At 35.9% G+C, this 22,121-nt stretch overlaps 1 protein-coding gene across 2 annotated transcripts in view; it reads left to right on the forward strand.

Annotated features, from left to right (window-relative positions):
- LOC106058283 (VWFA and cache domain-containing protein 1-like) overlaps positions 1–20,575 on the forward strand; it is a 51,974-nt gene extending 31,399 nt beyond the window's left edge. The window contains exons 6-31 of one of the 2 annotated variants that reach the window (XR_008777936.1): positions 3,747–3,891; positions 4,354–4,489; positions 5,678–5,755; positions 5,846–5,983; positions 6,090–6,193; positions 7,297–7,429; positions 7,651–7,821; positions 8,313–8,436; positions 8,578–8,683; positions 8,777–8,855; positions 8,969–9,058; positions 9,348–9,490; positions 9,839–9,936; positions 10,566–10,649; positions 10,768–10,878; positions 11,535–11,657; positions 12,622–12,721; positions 13,528–13,626; positions 13,732–13,797; positions 14,229–14,315; positions 14,730–14,845; positions 14,950–15,066; positions 15,486–15,631; positions 15,771–16,004; positions 16,152–19,461; positions 19,540–20,575. Coding sequence is in view for 1 of the 2 variants with exons in the window: in XM_056029518.1 (XP_055885493.1) it covers positions 3,747–3,891; positions 4,354–4,489; positions 5,678–5,755; positions 5,846–5,983; positions 6,090–6,193; positions 7,297–7,429; positions 7,651–7,821; positions 8,313–8,436; positions 8,578–8,683; positions 8,777–8,855; positions 8,969–9,058; positions 9,348–9,490; positions 9,839–9,936; positions 10,566–10,649; positions 10,768–10,878; positions 11,535–11,657; positions 12,622–12,721; positions 13,528–13,626; positions 13,732–13,797; positions 14,229–14,315; positions 14,730–14,845; positions 14,950–15,066; positions 15,486–15,631; positions 15,771–16,004; positions 16,152–16,606 (3,283 nt within the window). In the remaining variant the exon portion in view is untranslated. Of the gene's footprint in view, positions 1–3,746; positions 3,892–4,353; positions 4,490–5,677; positions 5,756–5,845; positions 5,984–6,089; positions 6,194–7,296; positions 7,430–7,650; positions 7,822–8,312; positions 8,437–8,577; positions 8,684–8,776; positions 8,856–8,968; positions 9,059–9,347; positions 9,491–9,838; positions 9,937–10,565; positions 10,650–10,767; positions 10,879–11,534; positions 11,658–12,621; positions 12,722–13,527; positions 13,627–13,731; positions 13,798–14,228; positions 14,316–14,729; positions 14,846–14,949; positions 15,067–15,485; positions 15,632–15,770; positions 16,005–16,151 lie in introns of both variants that reach the window. The other variant, XM_056029518.1, reaches the window with a different exon arrangement.
- Positions 20,576–22,121: the final 1,546 nt, after the last annotated feature.

Genomic DNA, 22,121 nt, shown 5'->3' on the forward strand with positions numbered 1-22,121 from the left:
TAAAGTTTTGTTTTGAATGAACACTTAGCACTGGGACGTACTGAAACACACTGGGATCTCTTGAAGTCTTTTGAAAAACATTTCGTACTGGGACGTACTGAAACACACTGGGATCGATTTGACGTCTTTTGATAAAAACTTAGCACTGGGATCCCCTAAGTCTTTTTGATAAAAACTTAGCACTGGAGCCTACTGAAACACACTGGGATCTCTTTGACGTCTTTTGATAAAAACTTAGCACTGGGATCCCCTAAGTCTTTTTGATAAAAACTTAGCACTGGAGCCTACTGAAACACACTGGGATCTCTTTGACGTCTTTTGATAAAAACTTAGCACTGGGATCCCCTAAGTCTTTTTGATAAAAACTTAGCACTGGAGCCTACTGGAACACACTGGGATCTCTTGAAGTCTTTTGATATACACTTAGCACTGGAGCCTACTGGAACACACTGAGATCTCTTGAAGTCTTTTGATAAACACTTAGCACTGGGGCCTACTGGAACACACTGAGATCTCTTGAAGTCTTTTGATAAACACTCAGCACTGGGGCCTACTGGAACACACTGGGATCTCTTGAAGTCTTTTGATAAACACTTAGCATTGGGGCCTATTGAAACACATTGGGACCTCTTGAAGTCTTTTGATAAACACTTAGCACTGGGGCCTATTGAAACACATTGGGACCTCTTGAAGTCTTTTGATAAACACTCAGCACTGGGGCCTACTGGAATCCTCTGTTGTTCTAAGTAGAATGAAGATGCAACTTAATTTTTTGGTCCTTTCTTGTCGCCTGTTTATTTCTGTAAAGCCTGGATGTGTTAGGGAATTGTTATTTTGTGGACCAATTTCGGCTGATCATTCAATATCAATTCATGAATAGTATACTAATGTAAAATATTGATTCTATGGTGCTTAGTATCATCTATACTAGACAGTTCTTTAGCCCCAACGTATTACAAAACTTGTATCAACTCACTGTCTGTCTTGTAAAACGTTTGAGCCCTCTATTTCTCACAAACCCATTCTCGGATCAAGTTGAAACTTTTGCACAATTATTTCTTGTACCTGACAATCACAGTAGTTAATGTTTTGGCTGGAGCTCTCGAGCTCGCCTTCTAGTCGTTCAACTTTTTTTTTTTTTAATTATAAAATTCATTTAAAAAGCGATCACGGTAACCTTCACTCCGATACCCCCCCCCCTTTTATTTCTCCAAACTAATTGATACAATTACTACAATTACAATTAATATAAAAAAAGGGGAAAGAAAGTTTTCTTGTTTTACAGACACCACTTTGAGTGAATATCATAATTCCGAATTGAGAATACTCACTCCACAAGTTCTAGTACTCATGGCGTAGTGAATGCCCGAGTCTAACTAGACTTTACCCCTCTCTTTCCATATCCACTTCGCTGAGACGTACCTTAGTTGAACGTTTGAGAAGGCTGGACATCTTGGTATAGCTACTGGTAAACCTCATTGACGTGGGTACAAAACTATCATCGCTGATGTAGGTAGAGCCTGTTGACAGAGCGAGTACATGTAGGTCGCACTAACCCTGCTATGTTGTCATACTTATTCTGGGAGTTGGGCTGACTTGATTTATGCCGTGGATACATTGGATTGTTACACAGCTGCAGGGTCGCAGCATCGAGTCTAACTGAATTTGATTCGTCCCAAGGTCTTTCCACCTCTAAGGCTACACTAAAACATGGGGGCTTTGTCTGTGCGATATTTTGGTCTCTTCTACGTGGCTCGAGTTGACAAACGGGTTGTATGTTTGCGGGGGGGGCGGAGGGGGAGACAAGACGGGAGGTACTGGCCATTGGGGCGCTATCCATCTCTGGACAGCATGAATTGATCTCTCCCTCGCTCGCCACGGGACCGTCTAGGACCGACACATTGCCATTTGACGTGCTCTTGAGGAGCCAAGGGGAGGGAAGCCTTGGGCTAATCGATAATCTCCCCTTTTGAAGGCCAACGGGGGTGCGATTATGCTTGTGGTATAATGTCTGTGTTGGACGTTGAGACGCACAGCTTGGTATGCGGGGCACATAGGGGGGTGGGGGGGGGAACAGCTTTGAACTCGTCACATCTGCATATCGAGTTCACATTATACGTTTGATGTTGTCCCGTCATTAGGGCTAACCTTTGTCTTTAATGACTCGGTCCACACTCAACATGAAGCTAGTCTCGTGGTGTGTTTTTATTTCGCGTGCTCCTGACTGTAGTGCATGCAGTATAAGTTTCATTGCTTTAAGTTATAGAGAACTAACATGCTGGCAAACTTATATCTCTTTAACACTTTCATGTTCATATTTTATTCCATCTATATGACAAGTACTTACTTAACTTGACTTTTGGTTAAGTTACTGACTATATTAGACATGTACAAAGTTAGGTAATTGAGTAAAGTTGTACCTAAGTCCATCCAACTCTAAATAAAAGAAAGTCGAGTTCCCCCATTCAGAACTTGTGATCTACATGGCAGTTGATATAAATGTCATTCTGTCTCTTTTAACAAGGGTGTCATGTGACCAGCACAAGGACTAACCACCTGTACTTATCCAACTAATATTAAGTTGCCATTGGGTGGGAAGGGTGTGGCAGCTGAGTGATTAAGTGCTTAACTTCCTAACCTGGAGTCCTGGGTTCAAATATCAGTCAGATTGGGATTTTGAGTTTCTGGATTTTTAGGGCTCCCCTGAGTCCACCCAACTCTAAAGGGCACCTGGCCTTAAAATTTAGTTGGGGAAAGTGAATGCGGTTGGTCGTTGTGCTGGCTATATGACACCCTGCTTATAAACCATTAGCCAAAGAGATAGATGACTTTAACATCATCTGCTCTATAGATCACAAGGTCTGAATTCTTTTTACTTGTTGGATGGACTAAAGAGTGTCCTAAAAATAAAAAAATTCAACATTCCAGTTTTTCACCAAGATTCGAACCCAAGACCCCCTTGGTTTGATAGCCAAGTACTTTACCAGTCTACCATCAAACCCTTTAAGTTAGAAATTATTTAGTGAAGAAAGAAATTCCTCAAAGTATCCAATAGTTTGATTGTTCTCCAGTCTGTACAGAAACTGCTACTGTTATCACTGTTTAGGCAAGGTGATTCAATATATACCTCTCTATTCATGTTACAACTGTTTGGATTAGTAACTGAATGTCTTGCATCTGTAACTTGCTTCTTAAAGAATGGTCCCACAACTATGCAACACTAGTGCTGTACTACAATGGTAGACCATCCACTTTTTATCAACTAACAAAAACAATTTGCAGTTGTTGAATGTAGTGATGGCATTGTCTAAACTTACAAACAAACATTAAAAGTTTTATTTCTATGGTTTTCATCACTTTGAACATTCTTCAAAGTATAAGTTGTATAAGTGTATAGTTGTTTTTTTTTGTTTTTTTTCAAAGAATTCAAAGTATTCAGAAGTAAAGAAGAAGAAACATTGAATACATATAACTGAACATTTTGTCAGAAAGTTTTTTTTGTTTTTGAGAGTTTCTTCTCCCTCCCACCAAAGAGAGACAACCAGTACCCTCTTATTCTGATCTTGGTTGTTTATGTAGAAATATTTGTCAGATTTATTGTCCATGTGGTTTTATTATTTGTGCAAGGACTTGTATCACTTAACATCAGTCGAACTGTTTATTTATTATTTGATCATGTCTCTTTGTGCCATTTGATTTAACTGCAAAGTAAACATCTTTTGATGTTTGATGTTTTCTCTCCACAGAGATGTTTTCCTGCGAACAATTCAGCCTCAAAGGAAATATGTTGTCATCATGATGGACCATGGCAACTCTTTGAGCCCCACACAGCTTCTGACAGCCAAAGCTATAACAAAACATCTGATTGCCTCATTCTCTGACAATGACAGGGTAAGAATAGGAAGACAACTTAAGCTTCTCTTTGGTCGGCTCTGGACAACCCTTTTTTTTTTTTTATATCAAATACTTGAAGAAAAAAAAATTATCTAGACGCTTGTGTTTCGGCTTCTTTCCTAACATTGAGAAAAAATTGTTTACTTTACAAATGAGATAAAGAAAAGATAGTTATCAGATAAAGCTATTAGATCTAAATAGCTATAAGGTTAAATAAAAAAAAAGTTTTTATAATTTAAAGATTACTATCTAGGATACATTTTGTTATCTTTTTGTATTTAAATCTTTGATAAATTAAAAAAAAAAACTCTAATGAATTCTTTATTTAATTCTTATCCAGTTTTCTGATTCTAGCGAAATCCTTTAATTTGTTTTGTGAATTCAATGAGTCATAATTTCATATTTACAGATGCAATATTTGGTGTCATAAATAGTGTGGTCTTGTTTGTTTGTCCTTAGATTGGAGTGATTGGTTTGTCCAACAAGCCTCTGTACCCTAGGTCAGATCCCTGCCTTCCCCACACCATGGTGCCAGCCACTTTTGAGACAAGGTTTTACTTCAGCAAGTTTATTGACAACTTGGAGAAGCTCGACTGTAAGTGGGCAATAACATTGATTTGGTGGTAACAATGCTAGACTTGGTTGGTGTTGATGATAGGTAGCTGGGAGGGGAATCCCAGGTCTTGGTTTTCATCCTAATTTTTATTTTTGGCATACTTGTTAATCTGGAAATACTTTTGACTTGAGTTGTAAAACACTTGACATTCAATGGCATCATGTCCTGGCTTAACAACAACCTTCCTTCAGGGAACAGTACCAGGAAAAATAAGAAAAGAAGGGCCAGACAAAGAAAGCAATGGTAAGAACATCAAAGAGTGGACAGGCCTGTCACAGAAAGAGATTCTACTTGAGGCAAAAGACAGAGAACAACAGATCATGTGTGGTGCCCCTACAGTTCAACAGACTAAGGCAGTGTCTCCAAAACTGTGTTCCATGAGGCCTGACTTGGTGTTCCATGAAAGAAATTCTTTAACATCACTTGACATTCAACTGATCTAGATTCTAACTCTGAATTGAAACAAAGACACAAAGCTCAACTTTGTCTGTTAAAATTCAGATTGCCTGATATCAAGAAGTTATGCTCTTCCAGCAGGATATAATACCATCAAAGTCATTGAACCATATAATATATATATAAGCAGTGTTCTGCCAAATACTCTGAATGTGTTCCATGATGACCAAAGTTTGGTAAACTCTGGACAAAGGGATGAGTGAGGGTGGTGGAGGTGAAGGCAATAAGTCCTCACCATTATTGGGATTTTTACTTTTCAAACAAGAAAGATCTTTCATTCTACCAGCTCATAAGGTTCATTACATATGTTGAGGCAAGGATGGGTGGCTGGTGGTATTGTGTTAACAATAGGCCTTAGAACCACATGAAACAGAAACATCATCTACCTGGACCTCTACAATACAAAAGGAAAGTTAACTTTGTACTAACACTTTAAAAAAAAAATATAGTGGCACAGCATGGAGCAGATGAAGTAAAGTGATAAATAGAAATTAGGATTGTTCTTGTAGGAGAATAGAAGTAGAAATTAAATCATTTCTGTGTAACATTATCTTATTAGTGTTAAATGGTTTAGTTATTGGCAGGTGAATTACATTATTTTTACTAAGTAGACCAGTGCTTTAGATTGTTTCAGTATCATTAGCAATAGTGCATTACAATACAATAGTTATTTAAGATATGAAATCGATTTTCTTTTTGTCTTCTTTGTAGCAATCACCAATCACACATTAGGGTTTCTGAGAGCGTTTGAAATGATTGAAGATTTGATGGAGTCCAATGCTATTTCAGGTGAGGAGACACAGTCTATCTAATAGCTTGTTACAGGAGTGATATTTTATTTAACCATAATGTTTCATGGTATTTCTATCAACTACACAGATAATGCTATGATCCTGTATGTCAGCCGAGGCCTTCTTTCTTCTTTGACTGAAGCTCGGGAGGTGATGGATGTAGTGGCTATACACAATGCTAAAACTGGACACAAAGTCATTATAAACACATACGCTGTCATCGATGGTAATTTAGCTCAGTTTTTGTTAAAAGAAATAACACATTTAAAATGTTTAATGCCCTTACATTATTTTGCCTTCATTTATCTCGTCAATTCTCTCCATATCTTTAGATGGCAAGACAATTATGTATGAAAAAAGTTTCCTGAAAGATGTGGCTTACCAGAACTTTGCCAGATACGATGTGCAGTACAGGCTGAAGAGTCCCCCAGTCGTTGTAAGTCTGTGTGTCTGTGTAGAAGCTCGCATAGTTTGACCTTCCCTTTCCTAGTGTTGTGTGGCTTTAACTTTGTAGTCATTCAAGATTTGGTTCTAGTGACACTACCACTCTTAGAGTGTAAGGCAGATCCTAATAGAATTAGAAAATATGGTTCCAATTTGAACAATTTGAGCAATTCAGTTCTCATCTCATCTGCCCTTTGACTTTTGTCGTAGAGGTGCTGCGACAGTTCGTGTTGGTGTCCTCCACTTTTCCTGGTTAGCAGGTGTTCTTTGCAGGATATCAAGAGAGTGTCTGGTCCATTCTTTTATGTTCATATCCAGATTTTCTATGGACGACCTTTTCTTCATGCTCCCTCCACTGAACTTTGGAGAATGACTTGTAGAACAGGGACATTTTTGTGTGAAAATACTTTCGTACTAATGCGCCAATAGTCAAATGACTACCTAACCCTCATGTCTTCCCTTTATATATCATTTGATTTAAGTTTAAATCTAGAAAATATGTGAACAATTCCAGAACCAGAAGTGAAATTAAATGTTATTTTTAATTATTGCCCCTGAGCTATTTAGCTGTGCTGAAAAAAATCTTTAGTTTTTGCATTGCTATAGCAACATGAGTATATGACACATTAGCAATGTTGACTTGAGCTAGACACACAGATGTCTTAAATTTAAATATTTGATATATTTTGGTTGATTTGGCCTTACACCTCCTAAACGGTCTGTATGCTAGTGTCCAATAGTATCAAAGCAATGACATGCTCTTCACATGAGTGCACAGTCAAACATGACAATATTATATAATATCGTTTTAATATTTGGAAAGTCTAATAGGATCATAAGGAAAAAAAAAACTGAACTGGGATTAGACTGCTTAGACTGCTGGTCAAAGTGGATCAACATTTGTTCTCACTAACATTTCATAAAGTTAATAGTGGACTGGATCAACATTTGTTCTCACTAACATTTCATAAAGTTAATAGTGGACTGGATCAACATTTGTTCTCACTAACATTTCATAAAGTTAATAGTGGACTGGATCAACATTTGTTCTCACTAACATTTCATAAAGTTAATAGTCGACTTGTCTGTTCACAGCGTGGCATCATGATGGCTATTAACTCCACCCAAGACTTGAGTTCTAGTGTTGGAAGGTTCTACCTCCCTTTGAACCGTACAGCTGAAGATGACCCTGTGTTCTCATTGCCCTATATTGATGAGGCTGATCGAGGTGAGCAGATTTGTCTTCTTTTTGAATGTGTTTATTCTTAGATTTATTCAACAAAAATAAATTAGCATTATGTTTTGTTTTAAAGTCATCTTTGTCTGATATTTCATTCCTCTTTTGTTTGTTTTTTTTCATTTAATTTGTGTTGTGCTTTTTGAGGAAATAACACAATAATTCATCTATTTAGCTGTTGCTTAGTCTGTGTTAATCATAATTACTTACAGCGCTGACCATGAGTCTTAGCCAGCCTTGTGTCCACACACTACCAGACAAACCTGACCTTCACCACTTGATTGGCCTGGTAGGCATTGACCTTCACATGGAGGATGTGGTCCAGGATGTAACCTATTACAGTCATGCCGACAACTCTTATGCCTTTATTGTGACCTCACAGGGTGAGTATTTTGTCACACCTAGTACTGGCGCCTTATTTCTACCTCTGTCGAATGTCTTAAAAATAAACTGTTTGCCTCATTAAATATTTCTTTTATGGAAAAAAAAACTCTTTGTTATTGTTGAATGCAGGTTTATATTTATAAAGTTTGACAAAGGAAATGATTTTGAATTGGAAAGCTGTTAACTCAGCTAAATGACTTACTAATTGTGTATGTTTGAAAGTGAACTTGTTCTATTCTATATAAAAATGAATCTGATGATTTATAGACCATTTTAACATAGGCTAAATTTTAATTTTTCACTTGGCCATATTCACATGACATGTTTTTAAATGTTATTGTTTTAAAACTCTTTTAAATTTATTTTCATTTCACACATTTTATATTTCTCTTTTGGGATCCTTTAGCATTATATGCTTATTTTCATTTCAAATTATATCTTTAACAAAATTCACATTAAATAATTTTTCTTTAATATATTTGTTTTTCAGGATATACTATTATGCACCCCTCCTTCCAGCGGCCAATACGTACACGTGTCCAGCCTATGCATACAGATATCAGACATTTTGAACAGCATTCTGGTTTTTTGGAAATTCGATCAGCAATTTTAAGGTAAGCTATGCTGAGACTAGGTTGTCATTCTGATTTTTCCATTGACTTATGGACATATTAAATTCATTACTTAAAGTTTATTGCTCAAATATGTTGATTTTTTTTACCTTAGTTTATAAGTTTCTCCCTTGTCTTACGCAGCCTTGATCATGGAGACAGAAGTCTGGTTCTTCGCTCTAGCAATCAAACTAGTGAGGATGGGGACGAAGTGGTGGTAGAACACTCAGCTCGATATATTTGGAAAAAGGTCTGTTGTTGAATGATTTGATCAAGCTCAATCCCAAAAATTTATTCTTGTCAATTTGAAGCTAAATTTGTAAAAATATTTTGTTTGTGGCAGGTCGAGTCAGTTCCCTTCATTGTAGTCATCAAGTCTTACTATGAGAGACAAGAACAAAAGCAACTAAAGAGCATACTGAGTGAGTTGGGTTTTTATAATCCTGACATGCAGGACGGAATATTACCATGTCTTATTTTGAAAAGATAAAATATAGATATTTTTCATTTCCAATTAACCACTTTGTCCTTCTAGTGCTCAGCCAACCAGAACTGTTGTACCATCGCCTGGATTTGTTTCCCAATGACAAGATGTGTTACCATTTAAAGCAGTTGTCAACACCAGGTTAGTATTTGTCCTAACATTTGATTATGTGTGACCTAACATTGTGTAGGAGAAAGACCAACGACCAACAGTTTTTACTTTTTCCTAATGTCAGGTTTCATTAGAGCTTGATAAACTGGTTGGTGTCTTACAATCCTGAAAACAAATCTCCAGGTTCTATGCAGGGTTGAAATGTGTGAACCTTAGTTTGGCAGTCAAGAGCTGAACACATCCTATTAGAAAATTGATTTGATTGTTGTGTTGTTACTAGCAGCTCAAGTCTCACTGATCCTATTTTGTGTGTCTTTAGACATGAGCACAGTGTTTCTGTCAGCTAACAGCTTCATCAACCCTTTTGAGCACTTAAGTGAAGATGAAACTAAAAGATCTGTGCAGAGTTACATTGCCTACCTGAAGGATGATACTAGGCTTATTACTAACCCTGGACTTAAGGTATGTGAAGATAGGTACACTCATTCTTTGTAACTCAGCAGTTCCTTTCACAAAATTATTTTGAAAAAATCATTGACTATTTGCTTTTCTTTAGTTGATTCTGTTGTTCCTATTTTTTTTTTTAACTTAAACAAAATTCTCTTCTTTCTTGTCAATAAATAAAGACTTTGAAAGTACTAAGTATTGTATTTTATGATGCTGCTAAGGTCTACATGTGGTCTACATTTTAAACCTCATCTGATGCATATTAGTCAACAGTACATCTTTGATAGTATTTGAAAAAAAAAAAGGACAACTGAAAACGTAAATGTTAAAACATTAAAAAAAAAATTTTTTTTCTTGCTGTAGCCTCAAGTCAGAAATGATGTCGCAGCAACTGGAAGGATCACAGAAGAATGGTTGAAAAGACATAAAGCCAGCAACCTGAATGATTATATTATAAGGAGGTAAGCTAAGGTTTGCTTGCTAATAAACTCACTAAAGATTTGTTGAGTTCCTTTTTGTCATTAATATTGTAATGATTCTAGCTATCCTGGCTCCCTGTAAACAGTGCAGTTTAGGACACAACTCAAAGAAGTTGACAACTCAGGGAGCCAAAATAACGTTACACTTTAATGCCCAATAAATCAACAGCCAATACTGTACATTTGGTAGCAGTGACTGTAAAAATGTATCAACTACTGTACCGCTGTATCAAACTCTACTGGTTTCTCCGTTTCGTCTGGACTTGCACTGAGCTCAACTGTTCCGGACTGACTTCACACTGGACCAGCTGTGCAGGACTTGATCTTGAATGACGACTTAGGAACCAAACTGTCTTGACTGTGACTCTGTCGCTCTAAATATAGGGTACCTGAAGGCCTTTTCCAAACTGACATAACATCACATGACTATATCTGACGTGACTGGGATGAGTATTGTGTACAACACATCTTTCTTGAAATATCACTGTGTTGCCACTTGTTATTCAAATGCTCGCCTGGCGCTGATAATACTTACGCGTGCACACACACACACAAAGTATTACCCTCTCTCTGCATCGCCACCACATAACAAATTTGTTGCTCTTTTGCAGATATGTGGGTACACCAATAGGAGTTTTGAGAACCTTCCCTGGTACTTTGTTAGACAAAATATTTGATCCTACTAAAAGAGAATGGTAAGTGATGACAAGTTTTCTTAGTTGTAGTTCTACTTTACATATGAATTCTTTCTGTTTGTTTTTAAATGGACCATCAGACAACTTTATGTAAATATCATATACATTTTTCCTAAAGGTACACCCGAGCTTTAGAACACCCTGGACATGTGACCCTCTCGGCCCCTTACTTGGATGTAGGAGGGGCAGGCTACATTGTCACCATCAGTCATACAATATACGAGGGAAAGTAAGTTCAACAATAATAACTATTCGTAATATCATGCATCATTTGTTGCTAGTAACAACAGAATTTGAAGTAGGAATCAGCACTAGTATTCTAGAACCATCTGAAATCTTGAAGTTAAAATATCCTTGAAAGTCCAAAGCTGATAAAAATTAAATTTTTATTCTATATGTTCTTCCTTGCTCTTTGAGAGGTTAACTATAGAACAATAGATACTTAAGGGAAGGTAATAAAGTTGGTGAGTCAGTTGTACATTGTACTTTATTCTGCTATTACTGAGATTTATTCAATTCTTTGATATTGTGTCTTTATATTGAAATAATTCAATGGTGCCTAGTTATTTTAATATGCAAGATTGTACTATTATTTAATATTCTAAATTCAAGTTATTTACTTTCAATTCTCTTAAAATGGTCTCACCTTATGCTAGATTGTTTGTGTCACTAGAGATATATTTAGAATTACTATGACATATAAGTCTCACAGCAGAAGCATCACAATAAGAATACAATGTGTTTCAATTCTTTTATGTCTATTTCATGGTAGAGAAATATGCTGTTATCAGTATTAAGTTTGTACATTTCTATTTTGATTTTATTAGTCTACTAAAGAAAGGGCGTATTTCAAAGTAATCAAAAACAATGTTTTGTTTTGTTCAGGCCGGCGGCTCTGCATTCTCCATCTGATAAAGTTGTGGCTGTCATGGGCATAGACATGACTTTGGGCTACTTTCATAAACTGTTGATAGCTCACATCAAGCCTTGTGACACTAAAGGTGTCAGGTGAGTAGTTTTGTTTTCCATTTGTCCAGATTCTTAACCTGAAGGCGCATATTTCCAGTTTAAAAAGCTACCCCCTAAATACTTGTACACTAAGAGCAGTAACTCTATTAAAATTAATTCTAAAAAAATGTGTATAGTACAAATAGTAAAAAATGTCTAATTTAAAAAAAAAAACTTTTAATACCAATAAAAAGAAGCTCTTTGACTCCAGAAATATTTTCCTTGTTTAAATGGAATTTTTTTTATCTCTTTGAAGTGCTCTACCATGCTTCAATTAAAGCTATATAACATCAGAAAATGTTATATACGTAGGACGTAATCAGCGTAGGACGTAATCATCTTCTAATTTGAAGTAACGTCTGTATTATATAGGATAAGATATTTGTTTTAGAGTTAAAAAGGAATGCATTCACATTTTTTTCTATATGACACAAATGATTGGTTAAAAATTTTTTTTATGAAAATTTAAAATGTAAACTTTCCAACTGAAGACAAGTCTCCTGGATCTAGATCTAGGTAAAAATTGTATGATCCAAACATAAAAAATAAATTATTTCATCTATCCATATTGTTACAAAAAAACATAATAAAATAAAACTATATATATAACACATTTGAGACACCTAAAACGGAAATTGTAAGCAAATTAACAATGTCACTATTATAAAGAAAACGAAAACTGTCCAACTGTGGACAAGTCGGCAGCTCTAGCTCGACTAGATCTAGGAAATATATTATGATCTAAATGATTTTTATTCATATTTCCACAAAACTTTATATGTGAACCATTTAAAAGCAATTAAAATGATGCCAGCATTAATCTGTTCACTTTGGCCAGGTCAATCTTTACCTCTTCTTGCATTATGATGTTTAAAAAAATTTTTTTTTCTTTAAATCTTAAATTATAACTCTTATCTAAAGGATATCATTTTATTTTTCTGAATTTGGCCCTGTATTTCCCCAGGTGTTTCCTGATGGATGACAAAGGCTACTTGATAGCCCATCCTGGACACATAGACCCTACTGGTAAAGGTCCAGCAGAACAAAGGCATATAACTCACATGGTTAGTACTTCATTTACCTATACTGACCTCAAGAAATAAAGTTTTAATTTAAAAAAATCATTATTTTTATTTAATCTTTTTACTTTTTCTTGTTAAACGATAATTCATACTAATTTAAATCACATTCCCTGTGTCCTTGTTTGGATGTGGTGGCTAAATGGTAAAGTTTCATGTTCCCTGTGTCCTTGTTTGGATGTGGTGGCTAAATGGTAAAGTTTCATGTTCCCTGTGTCCTTGTTTGGATGTGGTGGCTAAATGGTAAAGTTTCATGTTCCCTGTGTCCTTGTTTGGATGTGGTGGCTAAATTGTTAAGTTTCATGTTCCCTGTCTCCTTGTTTGGATGTGGTGGCTAAATGGTAAAGTTTCATGTTCCCTGTGTCCTTGTTTGGATGTGGTGGCTAAATGGTAAAGTTTCATGTTCCCTGTGTCCTTGTTTGGATGTGGTGGCTAAATGGTAAAGTTTCATGTTCCCTGTGTCCTTGTTTGGATGTGGTGGCTAAATGGTAAAGTTTCATGTTCCCTGTGTCCTTGTTTGGATGTTATAACTCAATGGTCAAGTTTCAGAGTCCCAGTGTCTTGAAAAATGTTTTTTTAAAGTTGACATTTATTGTAGCTAACATTAGAAGGGAATGCTTGGAGAGCATTAGGCACTAACAAACATTTGTTGACACAGCACACTATTTCTGGAATACTTAACACTCTATGAAGTCATTTCAGGATGTAATCAGTTAATACTTAGATGTTGTTAAACCTCTGTGATGCTTTTGTTCAAACTAATTAGTATTTGCTTGTACACTTTGATCCAGGAACCATTGGTAGCCAATGACATACTCAACCACAGAGGCTTTGTGCAGAAGAAGCTGTGCAACCGATACAATGACAGAACTGTGCAGAGATATTTCAGTGTAATTTGATCTTTCATTTAGAACAGTGTTAGAAGGCTAGAAATAACTCAGTTCATCTTTTGTTGGGTTTGTGATAGTAATAAAAGTGTGTTGTTTCTTCTACAGTTTAACACCAGTTTTGTTGGTACTTTGACCAATTTGGTCCATGGAGAACAGTGTGCTAGATATCAGGTGAGAAAAAACATGTAGAAGAGTTTTTGTTAGAAAAAATAAAATGCTTATAAATCTCTAGACATGTAGATAAGTGAATGGTGACCAGTAAATCATTTGGAAATGCTAGAGAGGGGAAATGGTGATAAGTGAACCAGATGAAAATGATACAGCTCTGTAAAGATGTGGTGATGTAAATGGTGATTCATAAGGGAATTAAACGATTTAGATGATTTCCAGCAGAGATACCTGTTTAAAAATGGAAAGGGAAGATGTGTGATTAGATTTGATTCCCCCCTCCCCCACTTTTCCTTTATTAAAACAAATGTGTATATTTTTCTCTTCAGTATATTAGTCTTACATGTATTTAGGTTAGGGAAACCATTTTTTGGACAAACAATGTTTAACTTTGACAAAGCAATGAATTTAATGCACTTGTTTTCCTGTAACAGATCACTCCCATCCCAGGCACTAATGCCTTTCTTGGCCTGGTGAACAACACTTGTGATACAGCCACTGCCTTCTGTCCCTGTAGCATGGTAAGCATAGCATCCTTTTTGTTTTCTCTCAAACTTTGTGGCATCTTTGATTATCTTGTAATTCATATTGCTTAATGTGTTGTTTTTTTACTAGCTCAGAAATAAGTAAATGAAGATAGATCTGGTTTACTTAAAGCATACAACATGTATGAAGTGATCAGTCATGCTGTCATGAGAGCACACTGTACTTAGCCTAGTTTTCAATGCTTTTATTTTGTGAATAATTCAAGTTTTCACAAGAAGGCTTGAGAAGTAATGAACAGAGTTCTAGTTATGTTTTGTTTACTTGTGGTATGTTTTGTTTACTTGAGGTATGTTTTGTTTACTTGTGGTATGTTTTGTTTACTTGTGGTATGTTTTGTTTTTCCTCTTTGAAAATTTTGTTATCTTGAACATTTTCTTGATCTCTTGTAGTACGACCGTCTCTGTCTCAATTGCAAGCGTATGGAGCAGACTGAGTGTGAGTGCCCCTGTGAATGTCCACTTGAGATGGACTTCTGTAGTGGTCAACTTTTGGACATTGATGACAAGTGAGTTTGCCAGTTTAAAAACATACTACTCCCTCTGCTTATATTTTCTTCAATAGTTTTGTATTTTGTTGTAACAACTTCAATGCTTTGTGTTATATCTCCAGGAACCCGAGTTGTCCACATGACCCAGAGAGAGAAAAGTTAGCTCTGCCTGAGACTGTTTTAAAAGTGGAGGTGGAGCAGTGCATCCCAACAAGCTGTGAGAAGAGAACAACTAAACTGTAAGTCACCGGGGGACAAAATTTCTTTAATTTTAAACTAAGAACGACTAAACTGTAAGTCACTGGGGGACCATTATTTAAATTTCTTTAATTTTAAACTAAGAACAACTAAACTGTAAAGTCAATGGGGGACCATTATTTAAATTTCTTTAATTTAAACTAAGAACAACTAAACTGTAAAGTCACTGGGGACAATTTGTAAAATTAATTTTAAACTAAGAACAACTAAACTGTAAAGTCACTGCGGACAATTTGTAAAATTAATTTTAAACTAAGAACAACTAAACTGTAAAGTCACTGGGGGACCATTATTTAAATTTCTTTAATTTTAAACTAAGTCACTAACACACTTGTATTAAAGTAGCATTCACAACACTGTACAATTCTATATTATAGCTGTTTATCTTTCATTACTATAGAGACTGTTTGGGTGTGATGGACTGTCAGTGGTGTCAGGTGCAAAAAGATGGGAAGACGCCACTGGAGACACCATACTGTGGCTCACAGAGAGTTTGTTTTGGTGGTGTACTGGGTGCTCACTCCCCATATGGAGATGAGATAAGTGGTGAGTTGACATTTACTCACTTAAGTATGGTTTTTCTCTTAATTTTTGCATTAGTATCCATATAGACACAATTTGTTTATAACTAACCTTTTTGCTAAATGCATGGTTTTAATATTACCCCTTGTATTTTTTCTTACAGTAGAGCCAGAGGGTCTAGAGCAGACAGGAGTCAAGAGTACCCCTGTGGGGCCTGTCGCTGGAGGGATCATGGGCTGCTTTCTGTTGCTGGCTCTGGGTGTGTATTGTTACAGGCATCATGTCCACCGACACAACCACCACTACATGAGCACCTTGCCAGACAACACCAATAGGATCTCACACTACTATAACGATGAGGACCAGGAGGGGGCTGAAGATGTCAGTGCCGGAGAATGTAAGTGATTAAGCATGTTGTCCTTCTAACAGGAAATGATTTTACTTTAAGCTGAAGCTATATTGATTTTGGTTTCCTCTTTAATGTACTGTAATTATGTTTGTTTTTTCCCCAGTATATTTTATATTTTATTGTCATTTTTTTTAGGTCACACAAATTTTGTGTTGGCTTCCTTTGAGAATCCTGCAAGTGTTTCTCCATATCGTGTCAACACGTCCTACAGACGACCAGCTGGAGGGGACAGCGATCATGGTTACAGCACAATGACCCCTCATGAAGACAGTGAGCATGCGTCTATGCCATGCTTAGACCCATTATCTATCGGTAAAGATAGATTTCGGCCTGCTGGCCATACATTGTCGCTGTGCAAGCCTCCAGTGCTTCCTCCGCCACCCCAGTCTTATTCTCGTCGAAGTCGGAGCCCTACTCCGCCTCAGACTCGCCTGCCTACCTCAACTTATTCGGTCATCCCCGAACAGACAGTCCTTCCTTTTAATAAGAGGCCCTTCAGCATGCTGGACAAGTCCCAAACTGTCATTCCAGAACAAGGGCCTCACAGTATTTTAGCCAATGTCCAGGTTCATATGGTAGATTCACACTGACCTTGGCTTCTAGATACAAAACTGCAACTAATGACACTAGACACATAGTGTCTTTGTGTTCTCTTATCAAAGTGATATCATCAGGATGTACTTAAAAACAGTTGCCATCACTATACAATAAAAGCATTACGTGGTCAATGTGTTTGTCAACATGAAGACAACTACAGGTTTCCTGCACAATAGGAATGTGTAAGGATGAACTAGGTCATGCTTAACCCTAGGATTAGCAGTACAATCATGTGTTCTGAAATCTTTTATTGTATGCTGAAACTATTGATTGTTTGAATGCTGTGTAAAGTGTCAAACAAGAGGATCTCAAAATTGTTTAGATTATACAGAAGACTTTAAACCTTAAACTTCATCAAATTTTGTTGTCTTTTTTAAATTTGTATTTATAGAGTTTTTTTTAAAGAGAATTGAGTCTTTGATTATACTTGCAAAAAATTTTTAAAATGTAATCAAAAAAAAAATTCAATCTGAGAATATGTTAGAATTGAAAGATCTAAACATAAATTCATCCTAGATGACATTCCAGAAAAAGAATGTACTAGAATATTAGTCTAGTCCTTTTCCTCATGTGGTCAATCTCTTTCGGTTTACCATTCTGTTTATCTCTCTCCCTTCATTTACAACTAGCAAAACAATTTGTGTGAGCATGTAGACGTGAATGTGATGGAGGCAGAATCTGAGTAGCATAACCTAATGGACTGTGATCATTGATTGGTATGTGTACTTCTCTGTACATTGTATACAAAATAATTTTATGTTCTTGAGTGTGTCTGCTAAATCTAGAGCGTAACATTGAATGGGTTTTATTTCTAGCTGATTTTTAAAAAAATGAAAAAAGTTTGGATTGTTGTGAGTGCCAGTGTCACAATTGTAGAAGTAAGTTCATAATTAGTTTCAGATATTTGATGGCAATGAAAGGAGGTCTGAGTAGTCTAGTGTTGCTTTTGGAAACATTGCTAAGTCCTGCTGTCCTAAGGTTAGTCTCAATGAAACAAGGATCTCTAGGTTTTCAATATTTTGTATGAGTGATATTAAGATACTGGGGAAACTTGTGGCACTTGTTTATGGTTTGATTGAAAGTTTATATCATTAACTAGCTCGTAGTATATGTTGAACTGGTATTGAACTGTGACAGTATGTTTATTCTGTATATAGGACCTCTACATCTATGTATAGCATCAGTTCTCAGGGATTATGTTTAAGAAAAAAACATGTAGAGAAATCTGACCTCATTTATTTGTTGTTTTTTTTTTTTTGTTAATGAAATGACTTGGTTGTTAACTAGATAAACCCTGTTTGTTCTCATTTGGTTGTTCATTGGTCTGTACATTTGAATCTTATTTATAGTTCTTTTTGTTAAGAAACTTAACTTTAAGAATCAGGTTAGAGCTATGAGAATGTCCACCCAGCATTAGAGTCTACATCAATGCTAGCCAATGTTTCACATTTTTTAAACTTTTATTCTGGAAACATTCTCGATCGAACGCTTTAAAATTTCACTCTTAGATAGTAATCATTGTGCTGTTCCATTTTGTAAAATTTACTTTATTGTAAATAAGCTGCTTAGACTTGGGTAAACCTAATTTTTTTTTCCACATTGATCTAAACATATTTAAGTTCATTTTCGTTTTGATCTGCTGAAAACATAAACCACAAAGGCTGATCTAAATGGAAGTTATTTTTGTGCTACAGTCTTATTATATTATTTAAACATAAAAAAGATGTGTCATTTACTTAAGGCTGTTATGCAGGTTAACTCTTTCTCTCCTAACTGACGAGACCAACGTTGATTCCAACAGAATGTGGTAAATAATTACAGAGAGAAAGAGTTAAGGCTATGATAAAAATATGTTTTAAGCAAGACTCTTGACTAGCCAGCCATTGGGTTACACTCAAACAGGGGTTCTCCATGAGGTAAATACTTTATTTAGATGTTGTTAGTGGCTTCCAAGAAGTCTGAAGTTTGTTTGTGTTGTCCATTGTGCATGTGAGTCTGAGACAGATACATAATGAAAACTATTGTATATACCTATCCTTTATTGTTGTTGTTTTTTTTCATACATTAACATGTAAATGATGTGATATAAATATTAATACAAGATTTATATACTTATACATTTTTTAAGCACACTCATACGTGTGTATGTAAATATATATATATATATATAAATGTTTTTATGAACAAAGTGTTGTACTTAACAATGATGTATATTTGAATGCTCCATTTCACTTGATTGTAGGTTCTAGGACTTTCATAATGTCTCTTGGTTTTGCGTGAGCCACAAAATAAGTGGGGATGGCCTCCCTTGTTATGTGTCTGCTTTCCTTGGTGTATCTCAAATCTTTCACTTCTGGTATGCAAAACAAAACAAAACATTTGTTTCCTTATATGCATTCTGTGTTGTTCACATTTCAGTGTTAGCTCAGCACCTGACTGACTAGCTGGGTCTGGGGAGCTGTCTCTTCATAGTTAATCTAGTTCTTTATCAGGTCTCCTATGTTGAACTATGTGCTAGGTCTTAATGTACATTACAAACATGAACTACTGCGGTTTTTATTAAGAAAAATAATTATCACAAATTATTATTATTTTATTATTTGGCGGGTGGGGGGGGGGGGGTTTCAAATCCTGATGGAGAATAGGGCTACATGATACTTCCTCACATGTACACACAAACATTAGACCAGAGCTTACTGATTATACATTAGGAGCAAAGGATATCTTGATCATAGTTTGTCATCCATTTCTGAAGTATTGATTGCTCATAGTTTCCAAGAATAAAAGAAATCATGATGAAAACAATTGTTTTGTTCTAGGAATGTTTGCATCTTTAGATAACTGTCAGGTTTAAGTCGTGGTTGCATCTTTAGATTTAGATAACTGTCAGGTTTAAACAGTGTTTGCATATTTAGATAACTGTCAGGTTTAAGTCGTGGTTGCAACTTTAGATAACTGTCAGGTTTAAACAGTGGTTGCATCTTTAGATAACTGTCAGGTTTAAACAGTGGTTGCATATTTAGATAACTGTCAGGTTTAAGTCATGGTTGCATCTTTAGATAACTGTCAGGTTTAAACAGTGGTTGTATCTTTAGATAACTGTCAGGTTTAAGTCGTGGTTGCATCTTTAGATAACTGTCAGGTTTAAACAGTGGTTGCATATTTAGATAACTGTCAGGTTTAAACAGTGGTTGTATCTTTAGATAACTGTCAGGTTTAAGTCGTGGTTGCATCTTTAGATAACTGTCAGGATTAAGTCGTCGTTGCATCTTTAGATAACTGTCAGGATTAAGTCGTGCTTGCATCTTAAGATAACTGTCAGGATTAAGTCGTGGTTGCATCTCTAGATAATTGTCAGGTTTAAGTCGTGGTTGCATCTTTAGATAACTGTCAGGTTTAAACAGTAGTTGTGTCTATAGATAACTGTCAAGTTTAAGCTGTGGTTGTTAGGTTTAAACAATGGTTCTTGCCAGGTACTGAAGTATAGCCCTACTCAGTGTAAGCAGATAAAATGATAGAAGATTTATTGTACTAATATATTATCAGTTTCCCAACCAAAGAGTCTGTTACTTGTCTGTATCTTGCGTTGACTGTACATGTGTGCTGGCTAGAGTTTCTTTCATGTCCAGACTTATTGATGCATAGAATGACTTTTCTTAATGCCTGTCATTGGTGCAAGCCAGTTTCATAATTACACAGTACATTTTGTCATATGACTATTTTATGTCTTCATATTCATGTCTGCTGTTAAGGCTACAATCTGAACGATATTTTTGATTGCAAAATAGAATGCTGTGAGTTGGTTGTTGCCCTTGATTGTTTTTTGTTTTTTATTTGATTGTACATGTGTCCCAAACATTGTAGCTGTCTGGTGTGTGTGTGTGTGTGTTCTGGGAGGATGAAGCAAGGGATATGTTGTGATTAGAATAATGTTAATAAAACATGGACTATATACAACATGATCTCCTTGATGTTTGGCTTTTTGGATTTGTTTACAGTATTTTAGGTTCTTAACTAGAGTTCTATGAATCAGGCTAGTAGTTATTGCAGACCACTGAGACCCAGTCTTCAGTTATGTCCATTTCTCAGGTAGTTCGATGGGGTAACCATGTGGTGGTCAGTGTGAATAGAACACAAAGTGCACCATTTGAAAGTGCACCATCCCCCTCCACCCACTGCTTGTTTTTTTTTTTTTTTTTAAATATATTTTGTTAATTACATGTAAGGTACATACATTTGTTTTTCTAATTTATACATTTTTTTTTTGTGAAAATTAAAAAAAAAATGTGCTGCAAAAAGAAAAGAACCTCAACTCATTAGTATTGTGAGATCTATTTTAATGATGGGTGTAGTTGGACTGGGTCATTTGTTTTTTTTTTTAAATTGTTTACTCTAAGCATTAACAATGTGATTTATTCCCGGCACACACACATACAGCAATAGATGAGTAGTCAATAACAATCCATATTTTGGATCGTCTTAGGCGACCCCTGGCAAATCGTCGATCGACCCCCAAGGGGGTCGCAACCTACAGGTTGAGAACCCCTGCTTTAGACTAACACTACTTTTTAAAACAGGACCTGATATACCAAATTGTTAATCAAACTCCAGGAAGAACTGCCAATACAAAGTCTTCTTAGTCCAAAAAAGGCTTTTTAACATCGGTCTGGTACAAATATTGTGTTTCAGTAGTTCGTCCAATCCATGCTTTTGGCCCTTTTAAAACTTTAAATTATTTTAAAATATGTTTATCTGAAGGCCTTTACTTCACAGGTACAGAAGAAGATATTTTCTTGGATAAGGTTGCTAGTCAGTTGATTGTTAGTCACGTGATGACTGACAAAGAGAACAAACTGAAAGCTGTCAAAGGTTCGAGTATACATTTTTATTGACATCATGATGACATTCAATACGGACATTTTGTTTTGTGTGTTTTAAGGATTAATCATCACGCACACACCAGCAGGCATACATCCAAACATAGGCTACAGACGGTCGCATTCACGACCTAACCTTGAAATTTGTTGACGCGAAATAATTGCTAGTAGTAGAAGTTGACATCATTTCATTGGTAGCAATAAGAAGGGGAAACAATTCGCATTTGAAGTCAAGCGCTCCAGAAGTGACCAGTTGGATAGGTAAGTCTCTCATCCCGAAGTATCGAGTAGAGACTAGGCTTGTAGGTACCGGTATTGCGAAAGGGACGCAACCTTGGATATAGATATTGTAATTTAGAGCTTATACGAGTATTATTGTTGGATTTATTAATTAAAGTACTGGGAATTTCAAAACTTGGATATGTTTCTCTGAGTTCCATAGAGGTAAAGAATCCGCTCTAAAACATTGCAAGTGGAACTATTTACAATCAAGTCCAAAACAACTTAACAAATTAATACACTCATACATAGGCAAATAGAGAACCTTTTATATACATACACTCTCATAAGTCATAAATAGACATATAGGCTATACATATATACATAAGCAAATAGAGGCCTTTATATATAT

Source organism: Biomphalaria glabrata, chromosome 5 (genome assembly GCF_947242115.1).
Source record: "Biomphalaria glabrata chromosome 5, xgBioGlab47.1, whole genome shotgun sequence".
Taxonomy (NCBI): Eukaryota; Metazoa; Mollusca; class Gastropoda; family Planorbidae; genus Biomphalaria; species Biomphalaria glabrata.